The sequence below is a fragment of the Rissa tridactyla genome, chromosome 10, assembly GCF_028500815.1.
Source record: "Rissa tridactyla isolate bRisTri1 chromosome 10, bRisTri1.patW.cur.20221130, whole genome shotgun sequence".
Classification (NCBI taxonomy): Eukaryota; Metazoa; Chordata; class Aves; order Charadriiformes; family Laridae; genus Rissa; species Rissa tridactyla.
In genome coordinates this window covers 6,830,008-6,849,047 of record NC_071475.1, presented here as the reverse complement: position 1 = coordinate 6,849,047, position 19,040 = coordinate 6,830,008, and the positions used below count along the sequence as shown (strand labels likewise).

Here is a 19,040-nt window from a genome sequence, read left to right as displayed (position 1 = left end):
TCTAAATACGTATTTCTCCTTTCTTAAATTTTAATACCATAAAATATAACAAGAGAAAGAGAGAATAGTAGTGACATAGCTGATGCTGTACTGAAAAAAAAAAAAAGGAGGGACAGATTTTCAAAGCAGATTACCACCTGCAGCTGGGGCCGGTTTTCTCCTGTTCTGTTGGGAGCTGCTAGCTGTGGAGCGCTCTCGAAAAATCTTCTCCTGCTTTAGCAAATATCCATTGCAATATTGTCTGTTCCCATCTGGACTCTGAAAAATGATCAAAACCTGCCCCTACTTCTTGACTTCCGGAATATGTCTGGTTTTCTTTCCAGTAAGAATTATAAGTGCAATTCCTATGAAAAACCTGGTGAATGTAAACACGTTGTCTCTGCGTTTATGGAAATAAATTATCTTTCACATGTATTAATCATTCTTTATTCCAAACGTCTCATGCAGTTGTTGAAAATCAGGTTGATGTAACCTTTGTGTGAACCTGTTAACTACGGAGCATCTCCTAGTTACATTTCCTGGAGTACAGAGAATATTCCTGAATACCTGCAGGCTTCAAGATGCAGTAAAAATAAAAATGATTGCAATACAATGGCATGGAACTTAATTTTCTTCAAATAGTCCTTTAAACACTCGTTTTAATACTAAAAAAATAACAAGTTTTTAATTTTCATGGCTTTTGGTCATGAAAGTTCAAGTGATGTTAAGGATGGTTTTAAAGTCTTTATTCTGCAAACGCAATACTGTAAGTCAGAAAAAAAATCCTGTCTGCACGGAATTGAAATGAGAACCAAGTCACAGGTGTCTGCTTGTTGAATTTACACAACCGAGGATCTGCTAAGAATTCTGGACCCTATTAATAGTGCTACAAAATTGACTTTCAAGTGAGGAATCAGAGCAATTATTAATTTCTGTGAACACAACAGATCCAGGTGACTGTGAATAGCGTCTGTACTTCCATTGTTTACTTTATCACTGACTCACGAAGAGCAGTCACCAAGGTAGAATAAAATGAATGTATATTTGTAGCATTGTGAACACTGTGCTTAAAAGGGAATAGTCTTAATTATCCTAATATGTTTCTAAAAACACATAATATTTATAACAGGTGAGCATTCTGTTTGAATGGTAATTAATGTGATGTAGAAATCGGTGATCTGCTATTACCAGCATAGTGTCAGCTTTTTTCACATTTAGGTACCCATCATTAGAGGTGTAAGATCAAGATTTTAAAAAATACATACCGTGTATGTGGAAAAGCATTGTAAAACTGCTGTCACAGACCACATGCCCAAACCCATCTTAAATTGCTTTGGCTTTCCCTCATTTTTAATCACAAACGGAAATGTCTCTGGCTTTCAGAGGTGTTAAATATGAGCATCTCTCCATCAAAATGGTAACTTCAAGTATGTGAAAACTTTACTTTCCTTTAGATGTCTCAGTAGTAACATATGGACCTTATTTTAGTCATTTTACCCATATCTGAGGGGTTTGAGGAAACTTCTTCTGAACAAAACATCATATAATTCCACGTATTTAGCCTTATGTTTTAATTGCTCTTGCTGTAAACTTTGGAGAGGAGGAATTTAGGCAATTCAAAAGTAATCAGAAACAGGTTACAGGGTAGGGATTGAGTCCACTTAGGGGACACTCAGACTTGCGTTTATGCCTTGACAATACCACCTTCAGATGTCCTTGTTTGTCCTCTACGGCCAGTGGAGCGTTTCCGTGACCTGTGTCCTGAGGAAGTGGCCGATTTATTTCATACAGCACAAAGGGTTGGCAACGTGGTGGAGAAACACTTCTGCGGCACCTCACTCACCATTTCAATTCAGGTTTGTAAACCAGTCAACTAAAAAAGGGTTTAATGGTTTGTTTTATCAAGCTTTCAACCTTCTTCCCTGGTCCAATGACAAAAGGACATTCAAACTTCAAGGGGCAATACATGCAAAATAATAATAAAAGAAAAGAAGCATAACTGCATTGCAGTCTGCTAGATTTGCCATTGGAAAAAAACATGAGGCAAACCAGCAGAAAAGTGTGGATAATTAATAACTGCAAAACTTTGGAATAAGACTGTGAACACTCCCAAAAGCAGTGCTCGCTTGTGAGTATTTCAGCAAGCACTCTTCCGTCAAAGAAGCGTTTGCAGGATTGACCTAGAGAAGGCTGCTACCTCTCCCTGTTCAGCAGGTAACCCACTGCTTGTGATAGAAACAGGTAATTCGTGCTCACAGCTGTTTACATGCAGGCAGAGAGGCAACCATGTAAATATGTTATCAATTCTGACCTTTCAGTTATTTGTGCTGGGTGTTTTTATACCAAAAAAGAGCTCTGTTTAAAGCAAATCAGAGACTAAGCCCATTTCATTGGAATAAGAATTTAAGCAAGCATGCTTTCATTAAATTCTCATTTACAGGTCTGATTTTATATTCACGGGGATCAGTAATCTATTGCTAACTATTAAAAAAATCTGATCTGAAAGAATGAAAAATAGCAACTGTCGCTTTTGTGGTCTAAGATACAGTTTCTCACTTTGCCATGGCCTGATATGGAAAGATGCCTTGCCCAAAAACTTTGTCTTGAATGGTCCCCAGGAAGATATGCTAAGCTAACATACAGTGAAATTGGATGCAGATTATCATTGAGTAAGATTTCTGAATCCACGTGTGATCCTTCTTAGTTCCTCTAACCTGAGACTTCTCCCTTTGTTTACAGGATGGCCCCGAAGCCGGACAAACGGTGAAGGTGAGTGCTTATTATGCAGAATACAAATTAAGAGACAATTATAAGAACCAATAAAAGATCAAAGCTAGTCATCTGCAGACCATTGCTGTATTTTTATTTTATCCTTGAGATCAAGAAATCCCAAGTGTACAATAGTTGTAAATACTTTTTATTGCAATTGCACAGGATAATGTTTACAGGTTTTCTTTCTAGACAAAAATTTTCAATCATGAAAATATCTTTTCTAAGCTGCTGGGTGTATTTATGCAAGGAAAGCCTTAGAAAAGAGGCATCTGTTTAAGTTTTTTGTTTGTTTTATGGAAAAAATATTGCCCTTCCATTCATAATCTCTTTTGTTTGTCTTTTTATTGCCTAATGAGTTGTAGCTAATTATAGGAACAGCTAAACTGAACCACATTATGAAAATACACCTTTTGTGTCTGCTTTCTCTCTACATATTCATATCACATTCTTGTTACTGAGGTTCAAATGTAATGGAGCCAGTGAAGCTTAAAAACAGATTTTAAGTGTACTTCTGAAAAAAAGGCTGGGGGTGGAGGAGAAGAGAAGGATTTATGATTATACTCTCCACTTGAGTAATAACATAGATAACGTCCAAGATGGCTCTCCAGCCATGTTTCACTGCCTCATAATGCAAATGCAAATGCATGTGTAGTTAGATTATATGCCTGAACATTAGATAAAGGCTATTTTTTACATTTGGACTCAAAGGAAAGTCAAATATGGCTATAGGTTAGCACTTTGTAAAATCAGATTAGATGCCTCAAAGAAGCTGTTTGGGTTGATTAAGATAACTGTAACAACCAAATGATGGCGTATAGAAACATTTTACTTCTTTACAATTTGCTGTATTGACCTTATTTTTCCAACTCCCTTTTGTTGCCTGCATTGAATATTTAGCAGAGAGGTAATAGGGAGGGAGAAGAAGAAATGAGAAAATCCCCAAGCTTTTGGAAGCTGAGGAGTGATGAAGGAATGTAAAACAATTTACTTCAGTACTGCGACAAAACAGATTCTGCAGATCGTGACTTAGAGTGCATTGTGTTTCACTGGGAATGCCTGTTTATAGGTGAAAGTCTCAGTTTAAATACTTTCCGAAGTAAGTTTTGTCGTTAACACCAACATCTTTTAACAAGCAGGTCACAGGATTTCTTTTAATATCTTGGACAAATCTTTTTTTCTGTGTAAAGAAAGGCTTTATAGGAATCATTATATTAAAATATGAGAAAATTTCCTAGTATTAATGAGCAAAACTAGATGTAAAAATTCCCATTTCCGTGATTGAGAACAGCCACAAATGCTTATATAGGCCTTAAAAAGGCAAGGAATTCTGTATAATTTTGTATGTGTACTGGAGACAAAGAACATTAAGTGTTAATCTATCCAATACATTGCAAAATGGTAGCCACCCTTTGTGCTTCCTTCTCATACTTTTAATAAGCAATGAGATGAAAATGACCTGCTCTTACAGCTGTGAACCCCTAGACTCCATAATGAAGAGTGTGTATTCATAAATCAGAGGTTAGCAGTTTGCATTTCTCTACTTTTCTGCATCATTGGGCAACACTGTAATTTATCATCATCACTTTGGGATGTTTATCATCCAAAAATGCCAACAACTATTTTCTTCAGAGAACTTAGAGCTTTCAAAACTTGAATTGGGGAAGAAATTGCTATGATCAAGATCTTCTTTAAAGTGAACAATAGGGTGGGTACATAAATAGCTGGTTCCATTTAAACTGTTTTAAATCAGAAAGTGTGAAAAACCACCTATGTGATCTACAAATAATTTATGAACCTTAAATTCAATGTGTCATGTGTTTCTATATGTGTTTTTCCTCATGTATAAGAACGCACAGTAATCCAGTATTCCTCTAAGGGAACTTTTAATTAAAATTTCTGGAACAGGCTAAACATTAGAAAAACATTCTAATAGTAAGAATCACAGTAAATATCCAAGGGAGTTTGTGGAGACTCTGTTTCAATAGGATAGGCAAATGTATATCAGGAGCTAATTAGGTGTGGCTCATATTGCTTTGAACAGGGTCACATACCAGATGGTTTCAAGACTCCTTTCCTTTAGTATTTTATATAATTCTGTATACCTGTATAAATATAAGCTGCTGTATGTGCTATGCAGGAAAATAATTTCAGGAAGCAGGGGAAGAGTACTGTCTGTTGGTCAGTTACAAAATGGGAAGTGCTAATAGCCAAGCTGAAGACAAAAACTGTCTGAGAAATTTTATCTGAAAAAGATTAGGAAATTCTCTTTCTTTGTCAACAAGAAGGAATGGTAATCCATGTCCAAGAAAAAACTTGGGCCATAGTTTGAGTATGAGTCTCAGGTCTTTCTTTGCTATGGAGATGCTGAAAATTATGTGTGCAATGCATGCACCAGGTTTAAAGGAGATTACCCTTTCAGTGTAATTTTTGGATAGAAATCGATGACAAGATTGTCTGCCAATGTTACCTGTTCATTATGCTGCTGTGAAACCTGTTGGCATGTGCAGGTACTGCAACCTCAGGATATTTAGCGGTGCCTCTTAGACTAAGACTTTTCTAGTTGCCTAATGGGAATGTGTTTATAATCTAATGTGTAGCTCCGTTATTGCTGTACTCTGGTCCTTGTGGGGACTGTCCTCCTGTGAATCTAAGCTAGCAGAGCCTGCAGGGCAGCATTCTAGGGAAGCTTATGGTCCTTTCAAATTCCCCCATTATTGCAGTCTGTGTGTTTGCATTGGATGGGTCTTTGGAAGAAATTATACCTGCCCTCAGCTTGCTAACACTTTGGAAGTGTAGATGGGTCTTTTCTTACCGTTTAGCAGCTGGAAATATAGATTTGCTAGGGAATTCTGAACCATATCCCAGGTCTCAGACCATAAAATAATATATTGCTTCAAAATCTTTTTCATAGCTGTGTACAGATTGTGCCTATTCCAGCTCTGTCACCTATTTATGAAAGGGGCAAATGTTCCTCTCCAAAGGTGATCAGACTTGCACGCTTTGTTTTATTGTAAGAAGTTCTTGCACCAACTCACAGCAGAGAACCCAAGGGTCTCTGAGCAGTGTGTCAGCAAACACAACCGCCTTCCAGCATTGCAGACATTTTGAATACTTGTTTCTTCTTACTTGAGAAAGGAAGGAAATTGTGTTTAGGTCCTCTCTGAAAGAATGTTTATCTCTGCAATTTTGAGCTCTGTTTTTCTTGGAGAACACAAAACCCACGGTGTCCTTGTGCCAGGAACAGAGGGTGAGTTTCATGCTGGTTCTGTTTGAGAATGCCTTAAATATCCAGGCAATTTCATGGATCAGGGAAATCAGCTCTGCATCTTAATGCAGGGCTCTTATTGCTATGTCAAGTGAGTGACGTTTCAAGATTTCCTCAGTATATTTTATAGCCTGCTTTTCAACATCAAGTCAGCAAATGCTCTAGCTGCCTTGGTGGATGTATAGCATAGTGTAGAATAAACTCTCATGTTTACCTTTTATGTGAGATTCAATCACAAGAAACTCCATGTACTCTGTACTACGTAAATGCTAAACAAATCAAGCTGGCAGGAGCATGATGCAACTAATTTATCTGTAGAGACAAGATAATATTGCACAGCAAGTGTCCATTGCACAAACACATATGAACGCATACTCTATTTTGCAGCAGTGTCGAGGTCTCCAGCAGCTCAGCACCTCCATGTTATCCATGAGTAAGTGCCTGTTTGCTGATTACAGGTTCACCTAAATAAATGAGAAAGCGAGGCTGATGGGGGCAGTGTGGGTATGTGTGCAGAAATTTATTTTATATGTCACACATTTCACTAATTATTTTACACTGAGAAGATTGTCTCACTGTTATTTTTTGATGTAAATGTTTTTCTTTCCCAGATAGTTTTTTAACGCTGTGTTAAATCAATCCACCTGGCTTGCATTCTTCAGAAATCTTAACCTGAACTGTGCGGTCTAGGGTTTATTTAAGCCCACAGCAGACTGCTTTTTCATACTGTTTGTCTACTTATCTCTGGACCTGAAGTACTGGACTTCAGGTTTGAGTATTTAAATTTAATCAGGTCTCATTGCAGACTGATTGCATCAGAAAGATTAAATTCACTAACTGCAATACTTTTGATGCGTCAGCCTGCTTTCCCTACAGACTAGCAGATGTGAGTCCTTGTTTAATGGAGTATTGGGAACCATCTTTTGCTCTCTTGAAAGAACAAAAAAAGCTGGTGTTTGAGAAATGCGAAGACTTTTCATACCTCTAAACAAATATAAAAATTCAAGTAGAAAAACATGGAAGAAAGAAACAAGTTTTTGAAAAACAGTTTGTTCTGAATCATGTGTACAAATGGTCTTTTTTGATTTACTCTGAAGAACCATGATTCTCTTGAAAGCTTGTGGGTTGTCCGAAAATGATTTGATGAAGTACAGCAGTCTCTTTGAATTGATTTGAGAACCACACTAATAATATTTGGTTGGAGAATATGTAATATTTCAGATAGGTAATTGGTACAGCAAATTCAGCAGTCTCAGGGCTGCTGTGTCTGTTTTGAGCTCATAATTTTCTTTCTATTTTGGTACTGTACTTAGATGGAGGTGGGTTTTGGTGGGATGTTAGTGGTGTACATTTTCAAAGCTAGGATTATATCTAGAGAGATGGGAAAGTAGCTAGGGCATCCGGATAGTTTGCCCCCACTCCCTTAAAGCCTTTTGCTAGCTCTTCATTTTCTACTCAAAATAATAATTCTTGCCCTTTCCTTCAAGGCCCTTTTCAAAATCTGCCTTGTATGCAGGCTTGGGGAAGTGTGGCTGGAAAACTGCCTGCTGGAAAAGGACCTGGGGGTGTTGGTCAACAGCCATCTGAATATGAGCCAGCAGTGTGCCCAGGTGTCCAAGAAGGCCAACAGCATCCTGGCCTCTATCAGGAATATTGTGGGCAGCGGGACTAGGGAGGTGATCGTCCCCCTCTACTCTGCGCTGATGTGGCCACACCTGAGTAATATGTTCAGTTTTGGGTCCCTTACTACAAGAAAGACATTGAGGTGCTGGAGCGTGTCCAGAGAAGGGCAACAAAGCTGGTGGGGGTCTAGAGAGCAAGTCTTATGAGTGGGGTTGTTTAGCCTGGAGAAAAGGTCTCCCCTGAGCCTCCTTATAGCTCTCTACAACTACTTGAAAGAAGGTTGTAGCAAGGTGGGAGTTGGTCTTTTCTCCCATCTAGCAGGCAATAGAACAAGAGGAAATGGCCTCAAATTGCACCAGGGAAGGTTTAGACTGGATATTAGGAAAAATTTCTTCAATTATCAAGCATTGGAACAGGCTGCCCAGGGAAGTGGTTGAGTCACCATCCCTGGAGATATGTAGTGCTGAGGGACATGGTTTAGTGATAACTTGGCAGTGCTAGGTTAACAGTTGGACTTGATGATCTTAAAGGTCTCTTCCAACCAAAATGATTCTATGATTCGTGTGTTGATGTAATTCTCCTTTCAGTCCCTTGGCCAAACCTATGTTTTCTGTGATGCAATTAACGGATACAGCCCTAGAGTCCAAATTTCCCCTGTTTTTTGTCAAGTCCTTGCTCCTGTTCATTACATGTAACATTTAAGTTTTGATTTAACTATAAGCTTTCCAGCAAAAGCATCACATTGCTTTTTATTTGCTATGCTTTTAGTCCAAAGAGGCATTGGTGGATCTGCAAACCCTTCCTTAACACAAATAATAATATGCAGGACCCAGAAAGAAACGAGTTCTTAAGGCCCCCTTAATTTGTACAGATCCGTTTCTGTACTTAAAACATGGTAACAGTTAACAAAAGTAAGAGGTGTCTCTGTCCAGTACACCCCCATGTAAAGTTACAGAGGTTTTTTGAAGACTGAAATAGATGAAAGAAAATTGAGAATGTGGAAACAGCCTAGTGATTGATGGACATGCCACCACCCTAGCTGAGAATACCAAAGGCTCCAAGGTACTGATAAATTGAAATGATGACCTGGATAATGAAGCCTGATCTAGAAATATCAGGTTGTCAAGTTCCCTGAAGGGATGAGGACAGAAATTTTTGAAAGACTCTCTTTTTTAGTGAATTATGATGGTTCTGAATCTGGATAATTTTGAATTTCCAGTAGTGAATGTCATGACAAGCTGTACCCCTGACTTGTAAAGTAATATCATTCTCTGTCCCTGGACCAACACAGAATAGTCTATATGGACTAGAACATAAAGAAAAAAAAACCAAACATAACAAAACAGGATTAAAAAGGTGCAACTATAAATGTGGAAAGTAAAAGAAATTTCAAAAGATATAAGTTGAAGAATGGTAATGAGAAGGAATATCTTACTATTCATGCCAGCAATTCTACTGTTCTTTCCTGCCATATGGATTTCTCAGATGAATATTCTCTTTAGGTAGTTTAATTCCAAAAATACCCCCAGAGCTAGTCAGAGTTATTGACACTGTCTAAATTAAACTATAATAAGCAAGTAAGTGGGCTCAAATGCTTGTTTAAATTGCCTTAGTGTACAGATATTAAAAATCATGCAGCTCTGTTGGCCACATCCAGCATCTAGCCCTTCCCTTGCTGGGCATGACCCCCTTCAGCAGCAGACCTGCAGAGCGCCCCTCGCTGGCTTTTTTGTTCTCCCAAAGGTCAATGGGTGAGAGCTAAACTGTGGGAAATGCCTGCAGGACCTGCAAAGGTACTTGCATGTGCGTAACAGAAAGGGTGTGTGCACTTTCAGGAACGTCTATGGGAGCACGGATATGCCTGTTCCAGTCCCCATCACGTGTCAGCAGAGCCCTGCAAGGCTGGGGAGAGGGTGGCTGTGCCGGCAGGTTGTCCAAGTGGAAAGGCAGCCGTTGCCCCACAGAACCTCACTCGTGCTGGGACATTGCTTCATACTGCCCACGATGACTTGACGGATGACTGCAGGGAAGGGTTAACACTGCCAGGGCTCCCCATGCTCTGCCCGTCTTTGCAGCTCCAGGAGAGCCTGCTCCTGCTTTCACAAAAGCATTTTAAATATATTTTTTTTCTTTTTCTTCTGATATCTGGTTCAGATATTTACAATTTTCATGACAGAAGAATCTTGACCAATTCAGTCATTCAGAAGAGGTTATTTGGGAGGTTGAAAGCTCTTCTTTTTTTTTTTCTTCTCTATAAACAGAGTTACATTTCCAAATAAGAAAGTATTTCTAGCTGAAAGGTGGAAAAATTTTCCTCTGCAAATATTGTAACAGCATATTTTGACAACAAAAACTTTTCTTCATGAAAACAAAACCTCTTTTCTAAATGCTTTCTGTTTTACTGAATTGGCATTTTGTGACAAAAAAAAACCAACCAAAAAAACACAATACGGGGAGGGCGGTTGAGAAATTAATGAATTGCTCTACATCCTGCTCTTCATTTGCCCCACAATGAGTGAGATTAGGATCAAAAATCCTATGTTGTAATTAGAAAGTATCTTTCACTTCTTTGTTCCCATGTTGCAGCAATATGTTTTGTATTTAAATAATTCTCTGTCTCTGAGTATGTACAATCAATCAAATGCCACTCTCGAGTACAGGTCGTACAAATGCCCTATTGTACTGTAAATGCAAAACCTCTGGAAATCCCAAAAAATACATGAGGTCTAAAATCATTAATAGCACAGTTAAGGCTGTCTGATTAATTTTTGTGTGGTTACTGTATGAATTTCTTTCCAAGCTCCATCTCATCCATAATACTTTTTCTCTTTGTCAAGCTCGTATCTTATAAACCTCTTCATTTAACAGGGAATACTGGCTTTGTTTTTTTCTTTCTTTTTTTTCACTACAAAACATTCCTTTCAACTGGAATGTAACTTACCAAGAAATGTGCAAAAGCATCCTTATTTAATTCAGATGTGTAACTTGATGCTATTCTGTGTTTTGTAGTAGGTGAAAATTGTTTATTAAGCAAGTGTTGCAAAGCTAGATTTCAATTCAATTGCTTTCTGACTAACTCTTTCTAAAAATTAATATAATGCTTTATAACAGGATATTGCGTGCCAGTACTCTAACCTCATGTGATTTTGCACATTTGTCTTTGCATTCTTACCTACCAGGTACTGCTTTTGCTTCCTCCATACATCCACCATAAGATAATTCCTATGCTGACCACAGATTAGAAGGGATGTCGAAGGGTCATGTGCAAAACAGACTTCTTTTCTTCATACCAAAGTGTGCCTTCTGTAAACAGCCATTTACCCACACTTAAACTGTTCTGTGGTTGAGTTTATTGGGTGTTCTTGCCCAAAGGCATTTTCGGTTGACTGATTTGTGTTAAACTTTGGTGCCTCAGCTGTCACATCCCGAGTCTCCCAGAGAAGGGCAGAATCACAGTGCTTTGCTCGTGTTAATGACCCAGTTTCAGCCAGACAAAGGGAACCCATTTATTAGAGTCCTGTCTGCCTTATCAATGCAATAATAAAGAAAATGTTAAGTTCGCTCCGTATTATTTTTCCCTATGACTTTACCTCCCCTTCTGAAAATGGAAGGCCTGTCTACGTGAAGCTGTCCCTCCAGCTGCCCAGAGCTGGCACAGCTTGAATGAGTTTGTTGCTTAAAAATGTCAATAGGGAAAGAGTGTGTGTAATGGGGTTTTGTGTGATAGCAAGGGAAGGGAGGCCTTTCCTAGCCCTATGTTCCTTTTATCCCATGAAAAGAGTAGGCGGTTACACTGTCCTGTAATCTATTGAAATTCTAAGCAATCTGAAATACAGGTACATCTGATCTAGTCCATGCTTTTTAGTCTGTTCTGGCAACACCGTGTAAGCCTGTGTAGAACTTTCTTTCTTTCAGAGAAAGAAAAGCCTCTGCTTGAAATGATTTAGAAATGGAAAACTAAGGTTAAAATAATAGAATAAAACTTGCTCAGCAAGCTGCAGACAGGATGACAGGGTGAATTGTATGCAATATTTTTACTGTTTAAAAAAAAAAAAAAAAGAAAAAAGTCAAGCATTCGGATACTGCAGTGTTTTTTTTGTATCAGGCTCATTGCAAGGCAGGCTGGACAAGCTGAGAGCTTCCTGCAAAACAAAGTAAAATCCCTTTCTCAAGCCTCATTTTCCCCCATCCCTCCTGAAAGCTGCTCGGGTGCCCTCTGGCAAGACCACCCATAATGTCCTTTGGAGGCAGCGCAGAGGCATAGGGCACTGTGTGCACTGGCTGTGCCAGGAAAGCTCACCTGTATCCGTGACGTTTTGTTGTTCCCCGAGTTTTGCGTCTGTACCATGTCTTGCTTCTCTCCAGAGCTTTCCTCTTTCCCCATCCCTCTCCCATGACCCGGGGCTTTGCTTTGTGCAGGGTTTGAACGGGATCACTCCCTACGGCAGTCCCAGGGGAAAGGGTCAGCAGGCCCTAGTGGAGAACCCTAAGAAACTAGCTTGGTTTTCGTCGTGGAGGAAACCCTTTAAGGTTGTATCTATGTGGACAGATGCAAACAGTCTGGATTTGTTAGCATGGGCTCAGGTCTCGGCTGAGAGGCTGCCTCTACTTCTGAACTGGGAATGACTTCTGAAGTCTGAACAAATTTGGTTCTGGCTGTACCCGTTTGCAAGGGTGGGTGTCCCAGTGCTAAGTATGGGTGTCCATGCACGTATCTCCTCTAAATAGATCCTGCCCAGTAGCACTTCAGAGGAAGGCTCTCCAGCCAGGAGCAGGGGAAATCTATACTTTGTGGTGAAGGCAGAAGATTGGAAAGACATCCTGTTTTTGCTAGATTGCTCAGGTCTTTTGAAGGAGAAAAATGGTTTCTCCTTTGGTAATCCTGTAGCTTATTATCTCTGAAAAATCAAGCCATTTTCTTTTCTCTTTCACTTATACTTTTTGTGAGTTACCTCTTTCATTGCTACCGTGAAAATCTTCATTTCATGTTGTCTGCCTGACATCACTGATCCAAATTCTCTCTGTGAGAATCTGGAAGAAAATAAACTAGACCATATGGAAAGTGCTCATGTGAATGATTGTCTTGATCTTGCTTGTAAAGATGTTAAAATCTGAAATGCTGAATTCTTCTTATCTGATTTCATGAATGTTGAATTTCTCTTTCTGATTTCAAGGCTACTTTTAAGTATTTGAAGTAAAGATAATGCCCGGAGGTAGCACTTTATTTTCCTTCCTTTTTCCTTTTTTTTTTTTTTTTACGGATCTGTGAATGAGCTTGATTAGTTCTGCATTGGGAAGGTATAGAAAAGACAATAATACTGTGATGTTTTCTCCCCTGGCCTTCCAGCACACCTCAGCTGGAGCGGAGTTGTCATTAGGGGGTGGTCTGTCTGCCTGGACTGAGGAGTGGATCAGTTCACGCTGTATTTAATGAATGCTTTTTTCCTGCAAGTAAGTAATCTCTGAACTCAACAAAAGCCATTCTTTCAATTGTGGCCTTTTGGTGAGGTCACCCTGAGGTACATCTAGAGTTATGAGCTAGCAGAATATGAATGTGTAACCTGTCTTCAGTTCTCTGAGTCCCGCGTAAGTAGAACAACCTTGGTGTCTGAGGCTAGATTATTCTCTGGTATGAATTAGATTAAATCAATGGAGCTTTTGCCGTTGCTATACAAACATTTTTGACCCTGCTTGTGTAAGCAACTCTTTGATTTCATATAGTCTATAATTTAAACCCCCAATTATTAGTCATACATCTAAATCTAGTAATTTTGAATGCAAAATAGCCTTTGAGAAAATAAATTATGAAGCATAACTTGATATACAGTTTTTATTTTTTTCTTTAAATATCTTCCACTTCACCTGAAGAAGTTCACTGTTATAGTAACTATCAAGTAAAAAAAAAGTGTGGAAAAAATCCCGGAATTTATTAGGTTCTAATAAACTCCCCTCAGTGCACATACATTTAGTATCTTTCATTAACATTAATGAGAATTATGTATGCATCCTGGGGAGAATAGGCACTGTTGTTTTATTTCTTTTCCTTCTTTTCAGTATTAAATCTTGTCCTGCAGTCAGTTCTATAGGGCATACATGCATTCCTGCTGCTCAATTATTTGTTCTACTTAATATATACAGTTTGAGCACCTCCTTTTGCATAGTAGAAAGTTCATAAATTAAAAAAAAAAAAAATCTAACAGAATTTGTGGACACACATAAAAACAAGGGATATGCAAATTAATGAATTAATAGATTACTATTGATTACCAGTAAGGCCTAATTAAATAATAAATTTTCCCCCATGCAATTACTTGTTTCATGTTATTAAATGATCAAATCCATAACTAGTTTGGAAGCTCAGGCTCTTAGAATTAAATGAGGTGCTCAAGAGAGCAAAGTTGTGTTTTGGAGGAACAGAGACAGAGGCAGGGCCTAGTTACATGGATTTATGATTTAATTTTCTATGTAATCTAATTTAGTGTAACTATTGAGTTTCTAAAAAAAATGAACTTTGATTAGATTTTGTTGACAAAAATAAATACAAAATATAGAATGGTTTATTCATTATCTGTAGCATATTGAGAGAAGTGACTCATGGGTATTTCTGTACCTGAAGGGGCCTTTTTTCCCCATTTCCTGTCCTTTTAGCTGCATTCCACAGCAGTCAATCATCCTCCAGGCCCCATCCAGGGGTAGTACATCACAAAGATCCAAAATCCGGAGGATACAAAACTCAGTTCTGTGGGAAACTTAATTCATTTTGTATAAATAACAACTTCATCGTTCCTCATTTCTGAGGTAGGCATCAATATTTCATGGAGAACGTTAAGTATGTGAAGGTCCTGGGAAAGAAGGTGCATTGGAGAAGGAAAGTAAGCAAAAAAAGCTGTTCAGTTTGACATACTTTCACTTCATTGGGAGTTTTAAGAGCAGATCATGGAAGCAGGAAATGAGTCTTTCAGCTAATTCGTTTCTGCATGAAAAATGCAGCGAGCCAAAACACTGCTGTCCCAGGCGAGAAAACTCCTTGGGTGTAATTCCTCAGCACAGCGCCGTGCCACAGCAATGCCCTGATGGCAACTGTGGCTCAGGTGTTGCCTACCTGGTTGGCTCTATAATTAACAGCAGATTGCAGGACGAGCGGTGGCGTCTTGTTCATTAGCGGTTAGGACTGTGCTTTGCTTGCATTTGCTGGCTTGCCTGACAGCAGATTGAAGCAGGGAGACAAGACTTGTTCTGTTGTAGAAAGCGCTGAGCCTACCTGCGCAGGAGTCTGCCCATCTGCATGGACCTGGGCATGCATTTAGTTGCTGTTGTGCCGGGGAACAGTCTATCGCCGAGCTAGCTCACTGCAGCTAAGCTAGTGTTAGGGTTTAGTAGAGCATATTGGCTGGGGCAGAGCACTATTCCAGGTTGGCTTTACTTGATGGAGCATCTTTGCACGATGCCCTGAAGACTTATGCACGCAGTACAAATCCTGGCCTTCACTTGCCTGAAGCCAAGCTGCTGCTTTTGCGGTGCAGAGCCAGCTAAGTGCTCGTTCCCCTCGCTGTGATGACTGCATGCCAGTGGGTGCTTGTTTGCTGTCAGCATGGGCAGTAACAGCCCTGACAGAGAGGAGTGTGCAAGCAGTGACCATTTAGAGATACACGGCTTCGCTCCAAACTCTCTGAGCTCAGTGCAGGGATTCAGCACTCTGGGGACTTTGAACCAGCCATATATTAGAAGAGCCAAGGTTGTCCTCTCTTGCGAACTGGAAGGGTTCCTTACATAAAATGCATGGACCCAGTTTTTAGACCCCTCTTCCAGTTCTTTCCATTTTCTTATGATTAACTTGTTGACTTTCCATATTAATCTTTTTAAGTGTTTGTTGAACACCTGGACACATAAGCAAAAAAGTTGTTCTGTAGTTGCCTGCCTGGCTGACTCTATAATTAGCAGCAGATTGCAATGAATGATGTCCTGTTCCTTAACGGTTAGGCTGTGTTTTGCTTACATTGGATTGACTTGACCTCAGCAGGTCTGGGCTGGCAACAGAGGTCAGCTCTGTTCAGCAGAACGTCTTCTGGTCACTCCAGTAAAACAGGATATGTGTGTATAGAAATGAAAGGCAGAATATTTGCAGTAACCGCTGAGTGGAACATGCAAACAAATTTCAATAGGCAGGCAAAGACAGGTTGCAAACCCTATTGGGAAGTGATAAATTGCTGTTAAATGTTATAATTATCCCGTGACATTCAGGACTGAAACTTAACTAAATTTTGCTGAAAACGTAAAAAAAAATGGGGAGAGGTAATATGATTTAATAAATTAGCCACAGAGTAGGTGAAAAAATGAGAACACAACAGAAAATTAATATTTATCTTTTACCAGTGTGTAACAGGCTTTGCTAAAAAATGTCTGAAAGCAAAGAAGAGTTTGTTAGACAAATTATAATTTTAATTGCAGACGTAATTGATTATACTCAGCATGCTCATTAGGTTAAGGGAGAATATGAGTGAACTCTCAAGGTCATTACAGTAATAGATATTGTAGGCATGTAATTTGTGATAAGCTGATTCGTGAACATCTAATTGCTCATTCATGGCAGTGAGTCTGGCACTTTTACTCCCCAAACACCTCTTCGTCCAATTTATTTAACACCCCTTAATATTCCAGGGTCAAATTTACTACAGGAGGTATCAAGCAGTGAATTTTCAACCTCCAAATTATTACACCACTTCACCCTTTTTGTGCCTCAAAGACAGAGCCTGCATTACTAAAAATTAGTGGTCTGGCACTAAGCAGGGTACATCACAAATAGAAATACTCACCCACAGAGACAAGCTAGAATTTCTCATGGAAAACAGCTGTTCCCTGCCCTCCCCAATGGCAGTCATACATTGGTGTAGGATGCCAAAAGAGATGTTCTTTTCAAAAAATGCACTAATTAATCAGAACTTTGTCTTTGTATTTCCTTGGAAGAACATACAGTAATAGTGCTTTGTTAACTCTTTCATTATTATTTCATTTCAAGACTTTGACAGAAAGTCGTTAATATTAGCTGTCTCTTTGGCTAAAATCAATTGGGATGTCACTTCCCAGTTCTTACAACCAGACAAAACAGAAAGAGCCACTTACAACGTATATCAACTATAACAACTGTACCTCACTTTGATATAATGCTTTCTTTTCTTAGATCTCAGAGAATGAATCACTGTCCTAATTACTGAAGTGCAAATAGTTGAAGTCGCTTGTCCAGGGACAGGCCACAGCACAAGGGCGGCACTGGGAATTGAAGCCAGGCATCCTGAGCTGCAGGTCGACTCATTTTTTGCCTCCTCTGTACAGTCATTCTGTCTTGACACAGGATCAAACTGTTCTGATTTATTAATCAGTACTGTCACGTTATGTAGCATTGCAGAGTAGTGGCTGAGGTAAGACAACCAAAGTCATTCCCATTAGATGGAGAAGTTTGATTCAGTCTGCAGTGTAAGGGGGAAATGTAACTTTTCATTCAAACATCTTTGGCTGTATTCCAGGAATCAAGGATTTGGGGTTTTGTTTTGGACTTTCTTTTTTGTTTTTTAATAAATAAGTAACATGACTCTCAGAGAAGCATAGCTTTCCTTTATAATTTCATTATTTGCAAGATATTATTTTCACATAGTCCATAATTATCTATTGGTTATTGCTGAAGAATGCAATAAATATAGCTATAGATGTTTATGTACTAAATGAATTCTAATATGATTTCATAGCCATTCTTAGTTAATATTTTTGGAAGATTTAAAGGTTTGAAGTCCCTCTTTGAAAAACGATTCTATCTAGAAATGTCGTTTTCCATATACTGGCTCTACTCCAATCTTAGTCCTCGGTACTACAATTTTGCTCTTTAAAGAACTGTCCGTAATGATATATGTTTGCTAAACCTCTCCTCTGCAATATAGAAATTACTGCGTTGACTGTCTGATTGATATTGCCAAAAAGATCCCCATGCTTACCAATATATATCAATCCCTATAACCACCTTGTAGATTGACCTGATGAAAAAAATTGTTATGCACACACACTGCCATCTGTTGTGTAGTTATTCTTCAGTAATAGAACATAAACTGGAGATATGTCAAAGTAATTTAGTAAGTTGACAAATGTAAAATGAGACTTGGTAAATATAGTGGTTTACACTGAGTTTTATTAATCATTTTCATCTGCAAGAATATAAAGATATACCAGTCATTTCAAAGTCCGGCTTGGTTTTTTTCATCTATGAAATGCTGATGTCAGAGTTTGTTATGAGGAACATAATGTGAATTATAATAATTAATAAATTTTAAAATAAGGATTTAAAGAATTCTGTGGTTGATACAAAGCCTACTAAAAATTCTCGGAAGATCTGAGCAATTTATAAGAAAGTCAGTAAATCCTAAACATCTTCATTTAATGAGTTCAGAGTGTACATTCACGTTTATGGTGATGGTTGTTACCTGTTCAAGAAAGTAGATGCGGAGTTATCACTCACTTCGGAAGTGGAGCTAATTTACCTAAATAAAACAGGTACCTCCTAGAAGTAGGTTCCGTTATGTAAGTAGAGTATTACAGTAAAACTCTACAGAAGAATGAAAAAAATTATTAGTTGGATTCTTCCTCTATAAGTGCAGTTCTCAAAATGGTGTTTAGACATCCTGATAATTAATGAAGTGGTTTCAAATGAAGCATTTTCCAGTATCCTGTCTCTTTGCTAATTTCCATTTTTTTCATTAAGAAAAGATAAATTGTATCCAATTATTGAAAATTATGTAGGTCATTATCATGAATGAAACCGCAATTAAACTCAGTTTTCACAAAGAGGAGGTTATCTTGTCATAGCGTAGGTGTTAGTGTGCCTTGCTTGGCTGGTACTCCTGCCTTCAGGCCAAGATTGTCTGAGGGTCAAGTTCTACATCAGACTGAAGAGCTGTATTTGACTAGGACTATGCTAAGAGACTTTTAAGTGCCCTCAGGAACTGGAGTCTGAATTACAGTGGTGGCAGTCCAAGTGTATGTTCACTGTCTCATAGCAGGTTTCATTTAAACAATCAGCCGGGGATAACACTATCCTAAGCAGAGATTACCTTTTCCCATGGAGAATAAACACAAGCCCTGGCAGCAGGTCACTGTGGAGTGGACGTGGGATGATCTGTTTCCCTACACCAGCAGCTCCCCAAAATGCTGTGGGATACAGAGTCAGCCTCTCTTTCCTGAGGCTATGCATGAAGACACCAGTTTTGTCCGAAAGGACTGATAATTTCACTGCAAATGAGAGGTGACAGGGTGGTGAGAGCTCCCAGCTTGATCCTACCCCTCCTACTGCTGGGATTCATTCTGGGAATCTCTCCCTCCTTGTGCCAGCAGCCTGCCAGGGCAGTGGGCAGCAGGATGG

At 38.9% G+C, this 19,040-nt stretch overlaps 1 protein-coding gene across 4 annotated transcripts in view; it reads left to right on the top strand.

Annotated features, from left to right (window-relative positions):
* Nucleotides 1-19,040, top strand: part of FHIT (fragile histidine triad diadenosine triphosphatase) — a 607,729-nt gene that overhangs the window by 459,810 nt on the left and 128,879 nt on the right. For all 4 annotated transcript variants that reach the window (XM_054216108.1, XM_054216110.1, XM_054216109.1 and 1 more), the window contains 2 exons: nucleotides 1,690-1,835; nucleotides 2,719-2,748. In XM_054216108.1, the coding sequence (XP_054072083.1) occupies nucleotides 1,690-1,835; nucleotides 2,719-2,748 (176 nt within the window). The remainder of the gene's footprint in view (nucleotides 1-1,689; nucleotides 1,836-2,718; nucleotides 2,749-19,040) is intronic.